Source organism: Echinops telfairi, unplaced genomic scaffold, assembly GCF_000313985.2.
Source record: "Echinops telfairi isolate 266 unplaced genomic scaffold, ASM31398v2 ScPeMD7_3533;HRSCAF=4204_1, whole genome shotgun sequence".
Lineage (NCBI taxonomy): Eukaryota > Metazoa > Chordata > Mammalia > Afrosoricida > Tenrecidae > Echinops > Echinops telfairi.
In genome coordinates this window covers 8,484,353-8,508,750 of record NW_022107432.1, presented here as the reverse complement: position 1 = coordinate 8,508,750, position 24,398 = coordinate 8,484,353, and the positions used below count along the sequence as shown (strand labels likewise).

General features: G+C 37.9%; 1 protein-coding gene across 2 annotated transcripts in view; it reads left to right on the top strand.

Annotated features, from left to right (window-relative positions):
- The window catches only part of ZNF451 (zinc finger protein 451), a 97,119-nt gene that overhangs the window by 29,402 nt on the left and 43,319 nt on the right, over positions 1-24,398 (top strand). For both annotated transcript variants that reach the window (XM_045294921.1, XM_004696334.2), the window contains 3 exons: positions 3,061-3,172; positions 15,735-15,885; positions 17,216-17,342. In XM_045294921.1, the coding sequence (XP_045150856.1) occupies positions 3,061-3,172; positions 15,735-15,885; positions 17,216-17,342 (390 nt within the window). The remainder of the gene's footprint in view (positions 1-3,060; positions 3,173-15,734; positions 15,886-17,215; positions 17,343-24,398) is intronic.

Here is a 24,398-nt window from a genome sequence, read left to right as displayed (position 1 = left end):
GATGCCTGATACCTGATCCCTTCGACACCTCGTGATCACACAGGCTGGTGTGCTTCTTCCATGTGGGCTTTGTTGCTTCTGAGCTTGATGGCCGCTTGTTTACCTTCAAATTAACTACTTTTAACAACTCCCTCAGTACTGACAAATGACTATAGGGCAGTGGTTCTCAACCTTCATAATGCCGCAACCTTTAATACAGTTCCTCATGTGCTGGTGACCCCCAACCATAAAATTATTTTCGTTGGTACATCATAACTGTAATTTTGCTACTGTTAGGAAACGTAATGTAAATATCTGATATGCAGGATATATCTTCATTGTTACAAATTAAACATATTTAAAGCATAGTGATTAATCACAAAAACTATGTAGTTATATATTGTGAAATATTTATTTCTAATGACAAATCAATGAAATTTTGTCTTGAAGCATGGTGTAGCATGGGTAACAGTCTTCACTCTGGGTACGAGTGTATGTGGGTGTCTCTGCATGCGGCAGATCCTCCCGGGGACGGATAGAGGAGCCATGTCTGGGTTCCTAAGACCATCAGAAATATGTCTTTTCCAAAGGTCTTAGGCGACCCCTGTAAAGGGGTCATGACCCACAGGTTGAGAACTGCTGCTTTAAGGGATAGAATGTTGAAGAGTTAGGTAAAATAGGTCCATAAACCAAACTCACTGCCTATCACTTAACTTTGGGATTTCACAATATCATTTATTTTTGAAGGCTTTTGGCCTTAATCTGGGAAGGGACAGAGCTGGAGATTTACAAAGTGGGGATAAGGACTGCATTTTTATAATGATAACATCTCATGATTTTTATTATATTTCTGTAGTCTCTATTTTAGCATATTAATAGAGTCAGAATCAACTGCTCAGTGGTATAGAATACAGAGGAAAGTAAAAGGAACTAAAGGAAAGAACTAGGAGGCAAAGGGTATTTATAGAGGTCTAAATAAAGGCATGTACATATGTAAATATATTTATATATGATGATGGGGAAATAGATCTATGTGCATATATTTATAGGTTTAGTATTAACACAGCAGATGGACATTGAACCTCCACTCAAGTACTTCCTCAATGCAAGAACACTTTGTTCTATTAAACTGGCATTCCATGATGCTTACCTTCCATACACGATCACTGGAGACAAAGCGGGTGCATAAGTAAATGTGAAGAAAGCTGATGGTGCCCAGCTATCCAAAGATAAAGCGTTTGGGGTCTTAAAGGCTTGAAGATAAACAAGCGGCCATTTAGCTCAGAAGCAACAAGACCCAAATGGAAAAAAGCAAACCAGCCTGTGTGATCACACGGTGTTGATAGCATCAAGTATCAGGCATCAAAGAACAAAAAAATCATAGTGAATAAGGGGGCGTGCAGAGTGGAGACCCAAAGCCCATCTGTAGGTAACAGGATATCCCCTTTGTGTTAGTCTGGGTAGACTAGAGAAATAAATTCATCAACATGCATATGTGTATAAGAAAGAGATTTATATACAAGAGCAATTGAACATTGAGAAAGCATCCCAGCCCAGTCCAGATCAAGTTCATAAGTGTGATATTAGCCCCTCTATAAAGTCCTCTTCAAACTCTCGAAACACATGCAATGATGCCGGTAGAAGATCACAGGCTAGTAGGTAGAGAGTCTTTGGATCCAGTGGCATTGGAAACATATCAGTGCTGGCAGGGGTCTCTGCATTGCCTCTCCAGCATCCAGAGCTGCATCAGGGTGGGTCCATGTGGCTTGTCAGCTGCTATGTCTCCCAGGGTGTGTGCTGAGAGTCACCCACCTCCAAGGAGGAAATACCACAACTCCCAGAATTCTCAGGGGAAGGTCATGCCCACACAGAGGCCTTATTGGCTGTGATCTGACTAACAGGCTAGACTCCACCCCTACATTCTTAATCCTCAATTGACAAATGATTATGTAACTACCACACACTTACAGAAGGGTCTTGGGAAGGAGACAAGTCAGTCAGGCTACTGTATAGCACCAATGAAACATACAACTTTCCTCTAGTTCTTTAATGCTTTCTCCCCCCACTCATGATCCCAATTCTACCTTACAAATCCAGCTACACCAGAGGATGTGCACTGGTACAGATAAGAGCTGGAAACACAGAGAATCCAGGACAGATAAACCTATCAGGATCAATAATGAGAGTAGCAATACCAGGAGGGGAAGGGGAAGGTGGCAGAAAGGTGGAATCGATCACAAGGATCTACATATAACCCCCTCCCTGGGGGACGGGCAACAGAAAAGTAGGTGAAAGGAGACATCGGTCAATATAAGACATGAAAAAATAATAATAATTTGTAAATTATCAAGGATTCATGAGGGAGGGAGGGACAGGGAGAAACGAGCTGATATCAAGGGCTCAAGTAGAAAGAAAATGTTTTGAGCATGATGATGGCTACAAATGTACAAATGTGCTTGGCACAATGGATGTATGGATTGTGATAAGAGTTGTACGAGCCCTTAATAAAATGATTTAAAAAAAATACTAGCATGGACCTACATGGAATATACGTTGAGAAACAATAGTTTCACATTTTGATAAAGTTTTATTTAGTAAAGATTTCTATGATTTAGTTACCCAAAAAATGATTAAAAAGTAAAAATAGAGTGGAGAAAAATGTATTCAGATACAGTTTATATAAATTGAAATTATTCCTTGTTAACATATTTGCTTTATACTGTGTGGCTGCTCTAATATTAAACTGTTATTCCCAAATTATTGAGTAATCTTGATTAATACTTCAGCAAATGCATATACTATAATTTACTTAAACAGTGACCTCGGCCTGGAGATGTAGGTTGTAGTGGACTTGGTGCATATATAGCTAACATTGGAATGAGAATCTTAGAGCATGAATCTATATTTTGATTAAATTCTGAGGTAACTATTTAGTGTAGTTATGTATCTTAATGTATGTTATTTGGAAGTAGTGTCCCAGATAGTCATTATTTGACAATCACCGATCTGTGAAAACTGTTTTTCTCAAGGAAAGTAACCACAGGTGAATTGATTTTTTTCTTTTCTTTTAACTGTCTTTAGGAGAAAGTTGATTTTCAGCATGCTCATGGATTACAAGAATTGGAGTTTATTCAAGGACATTCTGATACTGAAGCAGCAAGACTCTGTGTGGACCAGTGGCTAAAAATGTCAGGTATTTTTCAGAGATTAGAGTAGAACACTAATTTTCTGAGCTCCCACAAAAGCTTAAGGTCAAAAGTACATTTGTTTTACTCAGTTGTTAATAGTAAGCATAGAAGGTATTCAAATTTCGTTGGGTTTTTTTTTTTTCAAATTTCGTTTTAATGGTACTTCATAATGGCCTGCTTTATCAATTGCTTTTTTTTTTTTTTTTGCCAAAAGGACGTTTTGAGTTTCATGTAGTTAATGCACAGTTGTATACAGTTGCTCTGCTACTTCTAGGAATATAATAGTATGCAAAGTTGACCCAGGGAGTAATATTCGTGTCCTCTGTGAGTACTAGCAGACATTAATTGCAAGAGTAGATGTAAAATGAAGCTATGATAAATATATGTAAATGAAATTGCCCAGGGCTTGGTGGAGGCTGCGTTAACAGGATGTTGAGGTCATGGAAGACTTCTCTACAGAGATGGAATTCAAATTATTGGAAGGATTATGTGTACTTACTTGTTCTTCTATGTAACCCTTGTGGTATATTTTGTAAGGACAAGTCCATGTGAGAGGCTTCTTCAGAACTTGAGATTTTCTGGAGGGAGTAACTGGAACAAGGAACCTTGGTGGCGCTGTTAGGTGCATTGGATTGCTTACAGTGAGGTCCGCAATTCAAACCCACCCAGCTGCTCCTTAGAAGCAAAATGAAACTCTTGTTTCCACAAGATTTGCAAAGCCTTGGAAACTCCATAAAGGGTCGCTATGAATCAGAGTAGACTTAGTGGCAGTAGGTTTAGTTGGCTGTGGAACACTTCTCCCTCACCATCTCATTTGGTGGAATTTTAAAGAGCTCACCATGGCAACTTTTTTATCTGTCTTGTAGAAAAGCCACTTCCATTGAACTCTTAAAGTCTGGGTATACACAAAACCTTTTTCTGTGAGTTTAGATTACTAATCTAATACAAGTTTTAATTACAAACTTTAATGAAACTATATCTTGCAGTTCTAGGCTAGCTTTCATGAGGGTCAGGGTGTTCTTTGAATAAAATCAATTTACCACTTATAAAAGAAGTATAATAATTTATATTATTAGCATTTAGCAGGCTTTGGCAGCTTCTCAAAATATATTCCCCTCTTAATTCCCAATCTGATTATATGTGGCAAACTCTTCCCCCTTTTAAATGTCTTTTTCTCTTTCTTCTTACTTTCCTATTGGACCAAAGATTGAAAATGTTATACACAGAAATATATATAGACCTAGTTGGAGAGTAGGTCAAGAAACAATAACTTCACTTTTTGAAAGTATTTTAGTTCTGAAAGTTTTCTATGATTTTTTTTTAGCAATTTTTTTTATCTCACCTAGTATTTTTTAGCTTTGTAAAAATACTATTCAGATAGAGTTTTATATGGATCAAATTACTCCTTGTTATTGTATTTGTTTTACAGTTTAGTTGCTCTGATACTAAAATATTGCCCTCAGATTACTGAGAAATCTTATACTTAGTCAAAGTGTGTACCAAAATTTACTTAGACATTCGCTTCTAGTCAGGAGATATAAGTTGCAATGAACTTTGTGCAATTATAGGTAACATTGGAATGAGCATCTTAGAATGTGAATCTATGCTTTGATTTAATTGTATGAGATGGTTATCTAAATGTAGATTCCCAGGGATAAAGAGTAGTCAGTAATTGCTGATGTTCAAATATATCTCTCAAGGAAACCAGGAAAATAATTAACAGGTTGCTTTTTTAAAAAAATCATTTTATTAGGGGCACATACAACTCTTATCACAATCCATACATACATTAATTGTGTAAAGCACATTTGTATATTCATTGTCCTCATCATTCTCAAAACATTTGCTCTCCACATAAGCCCCTGGCATTAGCTCCTCATTTTTCCCCCTCCCTCCCCCCTTTCCCCTCCCTCTTAAACACTTGATAATTTATAAATTATTATTTTGTAATATCTTACACTGTCCAGTGTCTCCCTTCACCCACTTTTCTGTTGTCCGTCCCCCAGGGAGGGAGTTATATGTAGATCCTTGTAGTCGGTTCCCCCTCTTGACCCCACCTTCCCTCCACCCTCCCGGCATCTGCACCCTCACCACTGGTCCTGAAGGGATCATCACCTGAACGGATTCCCTGTTTCCAATTCCTATCTGTACCAGTGTACATCCTCTGGTCTAGCCAGATTTGTAAGGTAGAATTGGGATCATGATAGTGGGGGTGGGTGGGCAGGAAGCATTCAGGAACTAGAAGAAAGTTGTATTTCATCGTTGCTACACTGCACCCTGACTGGCTGGTCTCCTCCCCGCAACCTTTCCGTAAGGGGATGTCCAATTGCCTACAGATAGGCTTTGGGTCTCCACTCCGCACTCCCTCTCATTCACAATGTTAGGATTTTTCGTTCTGATGATGCCTGATACCTGATCCCTTCGACACCTCGTGATCACACAGGCTGGTGTGCTTCTTCCATGTGGGCTTTGTTGCTTCTGAGCTAGATGGCTACTTGTTTACCTTCAAGTCTTTTAAGACGCCAGGCGCTCTATCTTTTGATAGCCGGGCACCATCAGCTTTCTTCACCACATTAGCTTATGTACGCATTTGTCTTCAGTGATCACATCGGGGAGGTGAGCACACAATGATAGGATTTTTTGTTCTTTGATGCCTAACAGGTTGCTTTTTATTGTTGTGTTTAGCTATCTTTAGAGAAAAATGATTTTCAGTATACACATAGATTACAAGAATTAGAATTTACTTAAGGACTAAGATTTATTCCACAGAGAACACTGAGGACTAGAAGTTGTGGAGTTAGGATGGCCACTGTGTATGATTTCTCGCTATGTGATAAGCCAGTTCAGTTATTCTGTGCAAGTTTGGCTGCTCAGCCTCTTTTGATTACTTTATTCATTTATCTTTATACATTTCTTTAATTCTGTGTATATTTAATTTGATCTCTAGGTTTACATGTCTGTCTTTTATGCTCTTTAGGACCTGGACCAAGTCTTATTAATCCTTTTTAGTATCAATGCCTAAAAAGAATGCTCAGCAGAGAGATGTTTTAGTCAATGTTAGTTGAATGTTATATTGAGGCATTCTATAAATATGTGTCTCTTGAACATAGAAAGGAAGTTTAGAACTTGAAATACAAATCCAACTCATTCAGATGAACGAAAGGTCTGACATGCCAGATCTGCTTCAATAAAATATGCTTAGGAATTAAGGGAAATGGTTTTGTTATTTGTGATGATCTGTTAAAAGTTTATAATTAAAAACAAACTTCTTGAGGAATGAGGAGACGTGAAGAAGTTTTGTGAGGAAATTCATTTCCCAATGAACTTTTTGAAATCCCTTTGTACATTTAGTTCTCAGCTGAAGGCGTTAATTTCTAGCTCAGAGGTTTCTTCTTAACTGCATCAAAATCACCTGGGAGTTTTCCACAGACAACTCAGTCAAAAAATGGACAGAAAACTGAAACACATTTTGCCAAAGGCTATATTCAAATGACGGACAAGCACATGAAAAGATGCTCAAAATCACTCACTGCCATTAGGGAGATGAAAATCAAAACTACAGTAGAATATCACCTTAATCCATTAGAATGACAATTCTTACCTCTCCATGAAATTAAAAAACAAAGGAGAAAGATAACTGTGAAGGTGTGGAGAACCTGGGTCACTCACCCAGTGCTGGGGAAATGTAAAATGGTACGCTCACTGAGTAGAAGAGTTGGTGGCTCCTCACAAAAGTGAATACAGCATTGCTGTATGATCCAGCAATCCTAGTCCTAAACACACACTAAGTAAAAACAGGGATTCGAAAAGGAACTCATGTACCAGGGTCCACTGTAGCCAAAAGATGGAAACAACCTAAATGTCCATCAACAGATGAATGGATAAAGAAAATATGGCATACGCCTGCAATAAAATATTACTCAGCCATAAAGAAAAATGATATCTTGATTTGTTTCACAACATGTGAACCCTCAAAGCCTGTTGAACAGAAACAAGCCTGGCCAAATTGGACAAACACTGTATGGTCTCGTTTATGTGCCTATGAAATAAGCAAATCTACAAGGGGGTTTCAAAAAGTTCATGGAAAAATTATCTTTTCATTCAATTTTTCCATAAACTTGATTATTGGGGGTAAAAGGGAAAGGGAGAATTTGGCATAAGGGATAGATATTGTTTGTATGTAATTAGTAAGGTAATTTGTAAAAAGATAACATGAAGAATAATCAGTGTTACTGAATTGGACACATGGAAATTCCTGAATTGGTGAAGGTTTTAAAACGTGTGTAATTTCACAATATATAGGCTTTCAATCACCTGGGAGTTTTTTAAACAGATCTCTGGAACTCCCCTTCATCTTCAGTTTTTAGATCATTAGATGATTTTATTAGGCAAATTGGCTAGACCTATGGCTTTATGGTTAATCAGATCGCTTCTAAAATTCCTGTATTTCATGAGTTTCTCATTTTGAAGCCTGACATTTAATGGTTCTTGCACCTGTAATTTGCTCTTATCGCCAATTCCCGATCTGTAGATTGCCAGAATATTTTTAATTCACATTCAGGAGCATCTTAGAACAATAATGGAAAGTAGTATGACACTTCCTCAAACAATTGAGAATAGAAATACCAGAAGACCCATCAACTACTTTACTTAGTATATATACAGATATAAAAAACACAGCATAAGCAGATATATATGTGTGTGCTAATCACAGCATTATTTACAATAGTAAGAAGATAGAAACAAGCTAAATGCCCATTAGTGGAAGAATAGCTAACCAAGCTTTGGTGCATACACGCAGTGGAATACCATGTATCACTAAAGAATAACGCTGATCACAAAAATGAAAAAAAAAATGCTCTAAAACTGATAGTGGTAATGTTTGTACGTCTCTTTTTGATGTGATTAAACTATTGAATTGTTTAATAATAATAATAATAATACAAATATCTTGTTTATATAATTTCTAGAACATTATGCTGAGTGATGTTAGTTGGTGAAAAAAGTATAAATATTGTGTGAGACCACTATTATTTAAAAAAAAATCAAGATAAAGGTTTCTTATAGAAAGAAATAGGCTTTGCCTATGCAACCACGAGGTGTCGAAGGGATCAGGTGTAAGGCATCATCAGAACAAAAAATCTTACCATAGTGAATGATGGGGGGAGTGCGGAGTGGAGATCCAAAGCCCATTAGTAGGCCACTGGAGATCCCTTTGCAGAGGGGTCTCGGGGAGGAGAGGAGCCAGTCAGGGTGCGATGTAACAATGATGAGAAATACAATCTTCCTCTAGTTCCTAAAGGTTTCCTCCCTGCTCCCACTAACCATGACTCGAATTCTATCTTGCAAGACTGGCGAGACCAGAGGAGGTACACTGGTACAGATAGGAACTGAAAATACAGGGAATCCAGGACGGATGAGCCCTATAGGACCAGTGGTGTGAGCGACAAAACAGGGAGGGTAAAGGGAGAATGGGTAGGAAAGAGGGAACCGATTACATGGAACTGTTTGTGACCTCCTCCCTGGGGGACAGACAACCGAAAAGTAGATGAAGGGAGACGTCGGACAGGGCAAGATATGACAAAATACCCATTTATAAACTATCAAGGGCTCATGCAGGAGGGGGGAGCAGGGAGGGAGCGGAAAAATGAGGACCTAATGTCGGGGATTTAAATGGAGAGAAAATGTTTTGAGAAACGATGTACAAATGCGCTTTACACAATTGATGTGTGTATGGATTGGGATAACAGTTGTACGAGCCCCTAATAAAATGTTAAACAAACAAAAAAAAGAATCTACATATAGCCTCCTCCCTGGGGAATGGACAGCAGAGAAGAGGGTAGATGGAGATGTTGGACAGTATAATTTATGACAAAACTATAGTAATTTATGAATTATTAAGGGTTCATGAGGGACGGGGGTGTGGGGAGGAAGGGGGAAAATGAGCAACTGATACTAAGGGCTAAAGTAGAAGGCAAATGTTTTGAGAATGATGAGGGCAACAAATGTACATATGTGCTTGACACAATGGATGTATGCATGGATTGTGATAAGAATTGTACGAGCCCCGAATAAAATAAATAAAAAAAGAAATAGGCTTTGATGATTACCAGGAAAGGGAAGAAAATGAAGTTATGGCTAGAGGGTAGATAGGTGGTAATTTAGGGAAAGGGGTAAATAATACTCTATAAGGGGAAGTACAAAAACGATGATCTCAAATGCAAACTCCCATTATGAAAAGTTAGGAAAACTACTCATACAAATTCTGAGCATCTGATTATATTGTTCCATGGGCAGTCTGTTGGGAACAAATGAATCATTATCTGAATCTATGATATTGGAAAGATTGGCATTTTCTAGGTTACCCTTGCCCATTGATGACTTGCGCCTCAAGTTAGGTCAGCAGTTAAATTATTTTTTAGTTGTGGGCTTAGCTTTTTGGTTGGCCCCTACAAACAATGGAAAATGAAGTTTGGAATTATTGGGCTGTATTTGGTATGGTGGGATTCCATAAAATGGATTTTTGTGCTACGATAATTCATAAAGAAATAGAAATTAATTTGTATAATTATAAAAGATAAAATTAAGTATCTTAAGATACTTACTTAATCTATTGCAAAGCACTTCTCTGTTTTAATATAGTTCTTTAATTAAAAGTACCTTATATTTTGTCTAATTTTGAACTCTTCATACAGAGCTGTATATTTGGTTCATTTGCATATTGTCTTAGTCAGGGTAGACTAGGGAAACAAATTAATGGACACTTATGTGTATAGGAAATAGCTTTAAATACAGGAGCAATTAAATATTTAGAAAACATCCCAGCCTAGTCCAGATCAAGTCCATAAGTCCTATATTAGCCCTTATGTCCAGTACCAGTATGTAAATTCCTCTTTAGATTCATGCAACACATGCAATGATACTGAGTGCAGAAAGATCAAAGGCCAGTGGGTAGAAAGTCTTATTGATCCTGTGGCAGTGGAAACATCTTAGTGCTTGGTGTGGTCTCCATATGGCTCCTCCAGCTCCAGGGCTCTGGCTCCATCAGCGTGTGTCCATGTGGCTTGTCATCAGGAATACGAAGCAGAGAGTGTCAGTGTATCTGGCCTCCAGGGAGCTATTTTATCTCTGTAGCACCTTCATATGAGGTAATCAAGATGTGACCTGATTAACAGGCTAGACCACCCCTTCACTTTTAATAGTCTCAAGTTGGTACCAGATTATGTAACTACCACACATATGGTGTCATAGTTGGCTGCATCTGGCCTCCAGGGAGCTATTTTATCTCTGTAGCACCTTCATATGAGGTAATCAAGATGTGACCTGATTAACAGGCTAGACCACCCCTTCACTTTTAATAGTCTCAAGTTGGTACCAGATTATGTAACTACCACACATATGGTGTCATAGTTGGCTGCATTAAAAATAAATCAATAAAAAGGTATAGCGTTATTTATGCATCGTTAATACTAAAATATGCTTAAAGCTATGTTGCTCATTCTTTGTTATCAGAATACATTTTACTTATACACAGTATGGCATTTTAATTACCTCCCTATTTCTTTAGCCCTAATAAGATCTAACTCAATGATAAAGCAGTTTGAGATTTTAAGCATATACAAGGGGATGTCCCCCCACCACCACTGGAATTGCTCTCTGCAGAGTTCAGCTTTCATAATATTCATTTTTCCCCACTAGGTGAGCATCAAGCAACTTTCTGTGTGTTAGTGCACCCCGTAGCGTCACCTGGGAAGGTTCCCTGGTCACCGTGAATTTTTTCGTAAAAGCACTTTCACTCAAAACTCATTTTTTGTAATGGCTGATTGAAGAGCTCAGTGTGCAGCTATGAAATTTTATTTTCTGTTTGGGAAAAATGCCACAAAAACTGGTGTGGTGTTGAACACAATTTATAAGGACAGCACTGTGGGAAAAACTCAGATGTATGAGTGGTTTTCTCAGGTCAAAAAAGGTGAAATGTCTATTGATAGCAAGCCTCAACTTGTAGTACATTTGGAATTCATTCCCCCTGGTCGGATTGTTAATAAAACTTTCTATTTAGAGGTTCTGAAAAGATTGCATAACAGTGAGGGACAAAAATAACCTGAATGTGGCAGATGGGGGCTGGTTTTGCCACCATAGTAATGCACCTGCTCATGCAGCCATCTCTGGGCCAGTTTGTCATAAAACAGCATGCCTCTTTTGCTCCACACACCATACTCACCTAACTTTGCTGCATGCAACTTGTTTTTGTTTCCACAAATGAAGAGGGACTTGAAAAGACAACGATTTGATGACTTAGATGAGGCGAATAAAACAACGAGGGAGGTGCTTGTAGCCATCCAAAGAAATGAGTTTGAAAAGTATTTTCAAAAATGGAATTGCAGATTTGACCAAAGTATTAAGTGTAATGAAGGTGATTAGTTTGCTTTGTAAAAAAATTTACATAGCTTAAAAAATTTTTTTTTGGTACACCCTCGTAGAAACCATTTGGGGATATGTGTTAAGATATGAAGGTGCTTCAAAAAGTGTGTTGAAAAATTATGGAATTTTTCCCATTAATGTTTTGCATCCCTCTTACTATATTCTATTCTAGTTAAATGGTTAGGGACATTGTAGAAACTGCCATCAAGATAAATACCCAGTTTTCTGTTGTATGAAATACTCAAGGCATTTGAGTAAAATAATCCACAAGAAATAGCAATCAAAGATAATTTATATGTTTCAAAAAAAATTATATGTTTCTCCAAATCCCCCTAGCAAGAACTCAGACTGAATTCACCATACCAGAACATCAAGCACTTGTGGCAGTCTTGACATTGTACTACCAAGTGACTTTGGAGTTGAAGCCAACATACAGTCAGTGATATATGCTGGCAGAAACCACACCATCCACAGCTAGAAACTTATCTTTCAAGCTCAGTCAGGGGACACCAGTGAAAGTCGATAGCCATGATGAGAAGTTTGAGGCTACCTACAATTGAAGCTATTTACAAGCTCAGGTCAGTCAAATGTAAGGCTAAGGTCATTGCAGAAAGTTGTCTTCGGGAATTGGGTGAAGACATCCAAGTTCATAATGATTGACTATAACAAGCAAGTGTTTATAGAGAACAGGACTCAATCAGACATAGTATTTCTTTTTTCTAAAATATCATAACTGCCATCCTGACTTTTTCAGCTTATAGAGCTCACTGTCTACCTTCTGGCCATTCCTTAAGCCTGGTCTCTACTCTCCAAATGCAGGGGGCAAGAACTGAAGACATGTTCTTAGATTCTTTGTAGCAACTGGCAGTAAAGAAAGTCATGTAGTGAGAAATGCCTCCACCTTTGATAACTATATCACAAATTTAGGTTTCATTAGTGTTCTATATTAAAAATAAGTTATGGATCTTTTACAATGTTTATGTTTATACTGATAATTCTAAATTTTCTCTCACATATTATACATTGAAAGTTTTCCCTAGAAACAGAATTCGAACAGTGGATTAACCTATCAGAATTGCGTGATAATAGACACAATGGAATACTACTGGGTCATAAAGAGAATTGAGGTTCTGATGTGCATGTCCCTACACGAGGGAACCTTGGAAACTGCTGTTATAAAAAATCAGTAAAGGAAAATATGATTCTACTTACATGACATAAATATATAGAAACCTAAGCTGCTTAGTGGTACTCAGAGATGGGTGTGAGGTGAACAGCGGAGGTGTTGTTTGGGGACTTGGAGTTAGGAGGCCATTGGTGAAAAAGGATAGTGAGAATGGGTGCAGAACTTGAAGAACGTAATCATGATTACTAAATTGCACTCAGAGAGGTTGAGATGATGTGGGGTTTGCTGTGTGTATTTTCACAATAAAAGAAATTATGTGACTACTCACCCAAGATTATGAATGCAAGAGATGAAGATTGTAACATAATAGAAAGTGAAGAGAAGATAATAGCAAAGTTTTCTAAATGATTTTGAAGAAGGAACACAGAACAATAACTAAATCTCTTTGTGTTCTAGAAATTTATTACTGATACTTGCGTAAGGTGACCAGAGTTTAACATTGATAAAGTGGGACACCATTGATAAAACTCATATCCTGGCGAAATAGCCACATGGCAGCCGAAAACCGTATACCCTAGCTTGTCATGCATTCTTTCCAAAAATCGGGACTTTTTTAAGGAGCTGATTGATCAATAGTTTTATTCCTCGGAATGTACTGTTGTTTTTCTTCCTGATTTTTACACTTTCATCAACCCCATCCCATATTTAGATGGCTTAACAGAATTTTCAGGTTCTTAAGAGAACTCAGGTGCTCTGTAAATATAGCATGTCAGGGGGACCAGCCTCTAACAATATATCATGGGTCCATAGGCACAATCGTATGGTTATAATATATAAAGATTTTAGTAAAGTCATAGGAGAGAAGGTACAATAAAGGAGTCAGATATTTTTTATGATGCTAAAGTGTTTTTTTTTTTTAATTGGGGACTCATACAACTCATCACAATCCATACATACATCAATTGTATAAAGCACATTTGTACATTTGTTACCCTCATTATTCTTTTTAAAAAATTATTTTATTGAGGGCTCGTACCTTTCTTATCACAGTCCATACATACATCCATTGAGTCAAGTGCCTATGTACACCTGTTGCCCTCATCAATCTCAAGACATTTGCCCTCTACTTTAGCCCTCAATATCGTTTGCTCATTCCCCCCCCTGAACCCTTCATAATTCATAAATTATTATAGATTTGTCATAAGTTACCCTGTCCGACGTCTCCCTCTGCCCTCTTCTCTGCTGTCCATTCCCCAGGGAGGAGGCTATACTTAGATTCTTGTAATTGGTTCCCTCTTCTACCCCACATTCCCTTCACACTCCAGGCCTCGCCCCTCTCATCGCTGGTCCTGAAGAAGTCATCTATCCTGGATTCCCTGTGTTTCAAGTTGCTATCTGTACAATTTACATCCTCTGGTCTAGCCATATTTGCAAGGCAGAATTGGGATCATGATATTGGGGGAGGGAAGCATTAAAGAACTAGAGGAAAGTTATGTGTTTCATCATTGCTACCCTGCACCCTGATTAGCTCGTCTCCTCCCCATACCCCTCAGCAGGGGGGTGTTCTGTTGCCAAACGATGCACTCTGAGTCTCCACTCTTGCACTGAGTCAGACACATTTTATGGTAGTATGCTCACCTCCTGGACAGCCATGATCTCAACAGCCAGGTCCACGCAGAGCACAGATGGAGGAGAGAGCGATTTATTTCTAACCAAAGCTTATATATCTTTGGGGGCATACAAGCCCTCTGATTACAGGTAATGACCTACGTCACAGGAAGGGGTTGTACCATAGGCAGTACAGCATTGGGAGGGAGACAATCTAGGGATGTCCATGCTATAGGAAGAGGAGGGATTAAGGGTACACATGTGACAAGATGCATCCTAGATTCGTGATGGCAGCCTAACCTTGATCACTCTTGAGCTGGTGGTTTGATTTATTCTGAGCCTTTCAGGGAATGCAATCCACAGTCCTTACCAGCAGGGAGTGACCCCTTCCTGTGGTGGGCCAGACAGTAATCTGCTTGCTCTGGATGGCTGATGTGTTCAGGGAGATAACTTGACAATCATTTACCATTACAAGCAGTGTCCCACATCTTGACATATATTTGGAGGGGAAAAGCTGGGAAAAAGCCTTTTTATATCCTTCAAATCCCCTTTTGTTTTATATAATTAAATTCAAAAGAGCTACAGGGGCAACATGATTATTTTCTATACATTGAAAGCTGTCTTGGCAAATTTAAAGACAGTATTAATATAGCCAAGCCAAAAAATTCAGTCTTATGGCAAACATGTTGGATCCAGGCCCGGGGGGATAAAGTTCCTCTATGCCCATCTGCTATTGGGGGAAGGAATGAGAGGTGTTGGATGCCGTGGCGGGAAGAGATAGAGCAAATAAGAATGTCTGCCTCTGTAGGTAGACAGAATGAACCATGTGCTCACTTTAAGGCAGCATAGCTTTAAGGGGGAGAAACTGGAAATGATAGTTAACGCAGGAAAATGTACTTGAACTACATCTCTAACTCACCAAAGTGGTGGCTTTCCTACCGTGGAGTACTAGCTTTCCAGATTCCCTCTGCACAAGTCAGGGAATAAGTCCCAATCGTATTTCCCGCAGTGTCAGTTTCCCACAATACTAACCCTTTATTTAACATAATTAAAAGGGAAAGTGAGGGAAGAAAATAACTGCCAATACATATAAAAGAAAGGAGGAGAGTAGAAGCTTTTGTAGAATAACTGAATTCCTAAGGCATTTGATTTTTAATATTTCTTGATACTCAAATTTAAGGAAATGGATTTTTCCCCCTAAAGAAATATTACTTAGACATGCTAACAACTTTATGTGTTCCAAATAACATTATATACCTTTAGGTTATGTCATTATAGGAGAGGTTTATAAGCACTTCGTAGACAATTAGGAACATCTATTTGATGTTATATCTTAATAGATATTCTTTTGGCTCCCAGCCCAGAGGACAAGTATCTGAAGTAGGAACTTAAGAATTTATATTCTGCTGCAGGACTCAAAACAGGCACGGTTCATTCTGGAGCGAAAAGTTCATTCCGAAGAGGAGGTCAAATTCAGGTGTCTGTGAAACCTATTTTATGCCCCATAATGCACTGCAACAAGCAGTTTGATAATGGACACCTTCTCTTGGGACATTTGAAAAGGTAAGTATGACCTTCGGAAGAGTGGATGTTGAAGATCAAATGAAATAATTGGGAAGTGATTTTGTACAATGAAAGCATGATTGTGATTATAACTTCAAATTCCCAATTCAGGTAGCTCTGTGCTATTAAATTATTCCCAACTTATCTTTTCCCTCCCAACTTAAAATTCTTACATTTTTTAAAGTGTTGAAGTGAAATTTTTCTTGTTATATCCTATCGTCTTTATAGATGTTCAGTGTGCATTTTTCCTAATGTGTCTTCATACAGTTTTGAACAGACTTCTTACATTGATAAATATTTATCAGTTTTAGAGAAATCCAATTCATAAATGTCACTTTCAAGTGACACCAAACACTTAAAGATATTTGGTCAACCTAAAGAATAAAATGTGGCACTGAAAGTTAAATGCTAAAAGCAGGATGAATGTCACATAATTAACTTGAAAATGTATTGTTTATCAAATCCATTATGTAATATTTTTGAATTTTTAAATAGTAGAGGTTGACCGAGTAACCTTGGTGGTGTAGTGCTTATCTATGTGAAGAATTGCAGTTTGGGGAACCCGCAGGGTCACAAGTGAGTTTGTTTTTGAATTATAGGTTGAGAAAGTAGAAGAGAAACCATTAAACTTCATTATTTTCATAGTTACCCCAGTTTTGTTTAATAGTTTAACTATGGAAAACTGAGAAGTTGGAGAATGTCTTACCCTACTTGATTCCTGCGTGGTGCAAACATTTGGCATGCTCAGATGCTCACTGAAAAGTCAAGGTTTGGGTCCATCTACAGGCACCTTGAAAAACAAACGTAGCCATCTACTTCTGAAAATCAGCCATTAAAAGTTATGTGGAACACAATTTACTTTGACACATATAGATCTGTGTGCTATTAATTTATTCCCGTTATATTTCTTTTGAGTTGCCATAAGGTGGAATTGACAATTGCAGTAACAGTAGTGATTTTTGTATACTGTACCATATTGAGAGAAACCTCTAGAGGATATTGTAGTGTGTAGTATTAGTAAGTGGGTACCATGATGTATTTTAACTACTTAAAGTTTTCAAGGCAGAATTTAGTTAAATGGTTAAAATAAGCATTAAAAGGATCAAAAGCCATTTATATGTATAGTTGTGTCTCTTAAATCTTAATATGAGTTCATTAAAATGGTTGCCTGGCATAAGAGCCACTTCATATTTCTTAAAGATGTACATTATTTCAGTAGAGAAGTATGAAGTTCTGAACGGGAGCATATGTGTTTAGTCTTAATAAACAAAGACAATAGTTCTGCCCTTAGGAAGTAGGCTTTTCTAATGTTATCTCTCTTGCCAATTAGGTTTGATCACTCACCATGTGATCCAACAATCACACTACGTGGCCCTATCATCAATTCCTTTGCTTGTGTAGTGTGTTACAAAAAATTTGTTACTCAACAGCAATATAGAGATCACCTTTTTGCTAAGGTAAGACTGTATCATAAGTTAAAAGAATTCTTTTTCTAGAGAGTCATGGAATGCATTGAATGTTTCTTGCTGCTGTTATGCTTGCAGTGAACAATATTGTACACAAATAGTAAAAATTTTAGTTGTGTACTGAAAGTAAAATTATTTAGAGCATTAAATTAGAGGGCAGCTTGATAGCGAAAAAATAGTAGCCCTAGAGATTATTTTTGGATTCTTTTATTTTATGGAGTTGCTCTATGAAATCCTTGTTTAAAATCATCTGTAAGTTAATCCGATAAAAAGACCTAAAACACTACTCAAAAATGTACTGCATGGTGAAATGTTGGAGCAATATAGTAAATTAACAACTATTTTATACCAAATACATAGAAATAATTTAAATGACTGTGCTATATAATTCTCACTGAGTATTACATTTCAAAAGACATGAATTGATGCAGTGGTGTAAGCTCATCCATCTAATAATGGAACTGTGTAATGGGTTTTTACAAAATATTATACTCTATCATTAATACCTTATTAGCATTGCAAATATATTAAGTGTTTGTTGCAGAAAGGCTTAAAATAAATCATCCAACTCTTGCAGAGAGGCAACCACTATCAACATTTTGATACACGTTTCTGCAATTTTTAAAAATAGATATTTTTACATAAAATGAGGTCTCTAAACTATTTTATGATTTTAAAAAAAGTATCACCAACAGATGTTTGTTGAATCTATATATTACTGATTTCTATATTTTAATTCAGTAATTATTATTCTATTAAATGAATATATTACACATTGTTTAACTAAATTCCTGTTAGATAATATTAAGTTATCTAGACGGCCTTATTTAAAACAATAACACATCACATAACTGATTTTTTAATATGAAAAGCTATTGGGAAGATCTATACTTAGTATGTTTGTGAAATGAATATGAAATTTGAAATCATAAAATGCTAATGCCCAGAGATTGGTAGGGTTTGTTGTTTTTAATTGTTTTCAGAATCTTTTTTCTAGAACTACACTTTATTATGTATAGATTCACAGTAGAGAATTAAATCTTGTTCTCAAATGCATCTTATTGAGTCTACAGTCCCTTAAGAATAGATGTTTATCTCTGAAGCAGTTTTGTTATGCACTCAGTCTCAGGTTTTGAAAGCCTGTATTATTTTTTAACACTGATTAGGCTCTGTAGTATATTGTCTATAGTATATTAAGTTGTCGTAGTCTTACATTGATGCAGGAGTTCAGAGAAAGAGGAATATAGGCTGCAAAACACAGAAAAGTATTCTGGAAGAGAAGATCCTCAAGGATTAGAGAGACTTCAGTGAAAGGAAAAAGTGGTAGAATTCTACCTAAATTTGAAGAGTGTAGGCATAAGAGTAAATATGGAAATGGGCAGCATGAAGAAGTGACTTGGTAACAGCATAATAAGCCTGGGAATATTAGAAAGATGTTTGCATAGTTAATAATAGTAAATCTGAAATGTTAGGTCTGTTTGCAGGGTTGGCTAGCATCCTCATTAGTCTCTGATATGATTGGTTCATGGGCCTAAACCGTTTATGCAAACAAGGCAGTATGGGCTAAATATTTTCTTTGTTTGTAAAGTATGGACTTTTGGTAAATGCTAGGTAGCGACTGACTCCCTGACCAGCCCCCAGTACAAATCCTGGGCATTTGGTCATAAGCTTCCTGGTAGACAACATTTGACATATGTTGTCACAGTGTAGTAATAAAGGAATTAAGTACATTCTGTGTGACTCCACTGGGGCAGGACCCTTGGAAGCTTGTGCTGGTTTACTCTGGACTTCACTCCATATGTCTTTTTTTCTTTTCTGATTTCAGTGTTTGAGTGGTACAAATTGTTGGTGTATTTGGCTATTAATTGAAAGGTCTTCAGTCAGATCTGATGATCTACTTTGAAAAAATTAAACATGAAAAACCATGAGGAGCCTGTATTTAGACGTCTATAATTGCCCTTTGCCTGCTAGGTTTTTTCCTATTTCCTTTTACTTTCTTCTTGTTCCACTATCATGCTCAGCCTTCATTTGGGTTTCAGTAATTTCTTGTGGTTACATTGCCCTTGATCAATCCTTACCAAGCCTCTCACACCCTCCTTGCCACTAATTTTGGATCCTTTGTTGTTCCCTTGTCCCTGGGTTGGTCAACACCACATCCTTTCCCCCACCTCCCCCTCTCCCATGTCACCCCAGAGCCATTAGTCCCGTTGTTTTCTCTAGGATGATGGGGAAATATATCTATGTGTATATATTTATAGGTTTAGTATTAATGCAGCAGATGGACATTGGACCTCCACTCAGTACTTAATCAGTGCAAGGACACTTTGTTTTATTAAATTGGCATTTCATGATGCACACCTTCTCAACATTGAAGACAAATGTGTGCGTAAGCAAATGTGAAGAAAGCTGATGGTGCCCAGCTATCCAAAGAGATAGCATCTGGGGTTTTAAAGGCTTGAAGATAAACAAGCGGCCCTCTATCTCAGAAGCAGCAAAGTCCACATGGAAGAAGCACACCAGCCTGTGTGACCATGAGGTGTCGAAGGGACCAGGTATCCGGCATCAAAGAACAAAAAATTCATATCATTGTGTGCTCACCTTCCCAATATGATCACTGAAGACAAATGGGTGCATAAGCAAATGTGGTACAGAAAGCTGATGATGCCTGGCTATCAAAAGATACAGTGTCTGGGGTCTTAAAGGCTTGAAGGCAAACAAGCAGCCCTCTAGCTCAGAAGCAACAAAGTCCACATGGATGAAGCACACCAGCCTGTGTGACCCTGAGGTGTCAGAAGGGATCAGGTATCAGGCATCAAAGAACAAAAATCATATCACTGTAAATGAGGGGGAGTGCAGAGTGGAGACCCAAAGCCCATCTGTAGGTAACTGGACACCCCCTTACAGAAGGGCCACAGGGAGGAGATGAGCCAGTCAGGGTGTAGTGTAGCAACAATGAAACATACAGCTTTCCTCTAATTCTTAAATACTTCCTTTCCCCAACTATCATGATCCCAATTCTACCTTACAAATTTGGCTAGACCCGAGGATGTACACTGGTAGAGATAAGACTTGGAAACACAGTATAGATAGATGATCCCTTCAGGACCAGTTATGAGAGTGGTGATACTGGAGGGTGGAGGGAAGGTGGGGAGAAAGGGGAACCGATCACAATGATCTACATATAACCCCTTCCCTGGGGGACGGAAAATAGAAAAGTGGATGAAGGGAGACGTCGGACAGTGTAAGACATGAGAAAATAATAATTTATAAATTATCAAGGGTTCATGAGGGTGGGGGATGCAGGGGGGGGGATAAGGAGCTGATAGCAAGGGCTTAAGTGGAGAGCAAGTATTTTGAGAATGATGAGGGCAACGAATGTACAAATATGCTTGACACAATTGATATATGTATGGATTGTGATAAGAGTTGAATGAGCCACCAATAAAATGATTTAAAAAAAAACCAAACCATGTGGAGCACAACAGTCCTCTGACTCACTTAGAATTTTCTTGAGCTGGAATCCATTGGATAGTAATTGGTTTTGTTATTTTTACCTTGCATACTTTAACTGTAATCAGAACTATGAGTACAACTGTATGCTGAGTACTGTAAGTTCTTCTCATGAATTGAACCTGAGGGTGGTGGGAACTCCGGATATAGGTAGCAACCTGAATATAAAGTCACAGGGTTTTAAACTTGAGTTGGCAGTACGGAACTCTTAAAGAGTGGGATGGGAACATGATAAACATAATGCTTTAAACAGGTGCGCTGGAAGACCTCTTAGTCTATAACCCAATTCTGTCCTCATTTTTAGGGACACCAAAGAGATTAGTGGTGTTGTTTAATAGTGGCAGTGATTTTTCAATTAGATTTTAAAAAACAAAAGCCTTGGACTAAGGAGACCAGTTTAGGTGATTTATTCAGTAATTAACTTTGAGGCGAGAAAACAATATGACTTAGGTAATGTCATTCAGAATGCAGATTTGTTGAACAAAGAAATGTTGAGTTTTGTGTTGTGGAGGTTTGAGGCGAGGAGAGTACATTTCATAATGTCGTGTTTGTGGTGCAGTACTGCAGGAGCCCTGCTGGCGCAGTGTTTGCACGTTTAGTGTGATCCAAAAGATCGGTGTTTTGAAACCCCCCTCCGCTTCGAAGGAGAGACAGGGCTTTCTACTACCACACCCAGTTACCATCTCAGAAGCTCACAGGGACAGTTCTACCCGCCCTGTAAGGGTCGCTATCAGTCAGCATCGACGCGATGGCAGTGAGCTTGGGGTTTTGGTGGATTACTTATATTCTCCCTTTTTTCTTAAATTGGAATTCTTTCAGAAGGCGAACTTTTCCCTATTTCGTGTACTAGGTGTTTTCTCTGTTGTAATTATATTTACTTCTTTTGCTTTCTTTTTAGTAAGTTAGGATGAGATAGTTTAAACTTAGCATTAATTAGTCTCATTTATATTTTCCCAAGTTTTCACTTAATTTGCCCATTTTCTTGTTTTATGGGAATCATGCAGTATTACATAAAATATGTATGTACTAGCCTAAAGCCCTCAAAAGTACTCTATATTGCTTATTCTTGCAGTGATTCTTGGAGACACTAAAGGAAAGGACATGTATACGTTTAATTGCACTTATCTGGCTTCATCATCTAGAGGGGTTGCTCAGAAGAATGTAATCCTCATTGCTTTTCATACGTATCCATTCTGCTTTGGAATGAGGGAGAAATTATTTATAACTTTAATTATTTTACTTCTTCCCCCTTTTATTTTCCTCTATAACAGTGGTTCTCAACCTTCCTAATGCTGCAACCCTTTCATACAATTCCTCATGTTGTGGTGACCCCCCCCCCCCAATCATAAAATTATTTTCGTTGCTACTTGTAACTGTAATTTTGCTACTGTTATGAATCTGGCGACCCCTGTGAAAGGGTCATTCGACCCCCAAAGGGGGTTGAAAATCACTGCTCTGTATGGTCTTTCCTTTAAATTATTCTTTCTCAAACTTTAATGTATAAATAAATCACCTGGAAATCTTGTGAAAATGCAGAATTTGGTTCAATAGATCTGGATGGAGCCTTAAAACAAGGATTTCTAACAAGCGCCTTAGATGGTGGCAATACACCTGATCCTGGGACCACACCAAAAGCAACACGTTTCTTGCATCTTCTAACATTAAGGATATTGTGGGTACTATACCACCAGATAGCTTCCTGCGGAGCCAGGGTTACTGTAAGATCAAGTGCTTGCCTGCCCACTAGTAGGTCAATGGGTATCAACTCTTTCTCATTCTGTTCCCAGGATTCCGGTATCCAGTGTGATTTCTTCCTACCCCTTGCTCCAACTCACTGCTATCCTTGTACATTGGTGGTTATTTATCCTGAAAATTAAAGAAATCTTGCACAACTTATCTGTCATCCTTGCCATCTTCTACTCTTCCTATGCACTCATCTTTCTGTCTCTGAAGATTTCTGTATTTTGGACATTTTGCATAAATGAAATCATATTTTAAGTGGTCTTTTGTCCCTGGATTCTTTTATGAGCTTAATGTTTCTGAAAGTCACTTGCGTCCTATCATGTATGTAATCATGTATCAGTACTTCATTTTTTCATGGCTCAAGTAATACTTTTTAATGGATCAAGTAATATTTTTTATGGCTATATCACATTTTGTTTATAGAAGGTTGATGAATATTTACATGATTTCTGCTTTTTCTATACAAATGCTCTAAACATAAAACTATGGACATATTTTTTATAATTTCAGTTTTTAAGGTATGTATCCTGAAGTGAGATTACTGAGTCATATATTTAACTTCCACCACTTGTGGAAGTGTGTCATACTGTGGTGCCTTGTGTGTTGCTCTGATACAGGAAACTATGTGCACTTGTATTTCAAATGCCAGAAGGGTCACCCAAAGCAACAAGCTTCAGCAGAGAGCTTCCAGAGTGAGAACAGACAATGAAGAAAGACTCAGTTCCCCACTTCCAAGGAAGAAGCCACTGAAAACCTTCTGCATAGTTTCCAAGTATTATCGACTACTGAAAGCCTAAATAAGCAAAGGAAACAGAACATTGTTGAAATACGGCTGGAGGATGGGCCTCCCAGGTCCGAGGGCACTCGAAATGTGACTGAAGAGAGATGATTGCTTGGAGGGGAGTCAACCATGGTGACATATGTCAGGTAAAGCCTGGGAGAGAAGCCTTTCCTTATTTGCTGATAGGGCACAACTCAAAATAAAAAAATCGGTGCAAAAATCTTCTATTGTAAGAAGTATGAATTTAGGAAAATTGGAAGTGGTCAGAAATGAAGTGGAACGCATGAAGATCCATATCCTGGGCATTAGTGAATTGAAATGGGCTAGTATTGGCCATTTTCAATAAAAAATCATGACTTCTATGTTAAGAATAACACAATACAAAGGAATGGCATGACTTCCCTTGTCAGAAAGGATCATGTTAAATCCATCATTAAGTACGGCACTGTTTGTCATAGGATTATATCTATCAGCCTTCAAGGAAACCCAATTAATGTAGCTGTTACTCAAATTTATCCATCAATCACAAAAGCTAGTGATGAAGAAATTGAAGAATTCTACCAGTGACTTCAGTTGGAAATTAATCAAGCATGCAATTAAGACACATTGATAGTTATTGGTGATTAGAATGTAAACGCTAGAAACGAACAGTAGTTGGGAATGTGGACTCAGTGATAGAAATGAAGTTAGAGATCACATGATCGAGTTTTGTCAAACCAACAACTTGTTCATAACAAATGCCTTTTTTCAACACAAAAGGGAATAGACATGGATGTCCCTCAATGGAGCACACGGAAAATCAAGTTGACTACATCTGTGGAAGAACAGACGAAGAAGCTCAATATCAGCAGGTAAAACGAGACCAGGGGTCGACTGTGGAACAGGCTATTAATTGCTCATCTATAAATTCAAGATAAAGGTGAAGAAAACTAAAGCAAGTTCACATGAGCCAAAATACAAGCTGGAGTTTATCCCACCTGATTTTGAAAACATCTCAAGAGATTTGACATTTT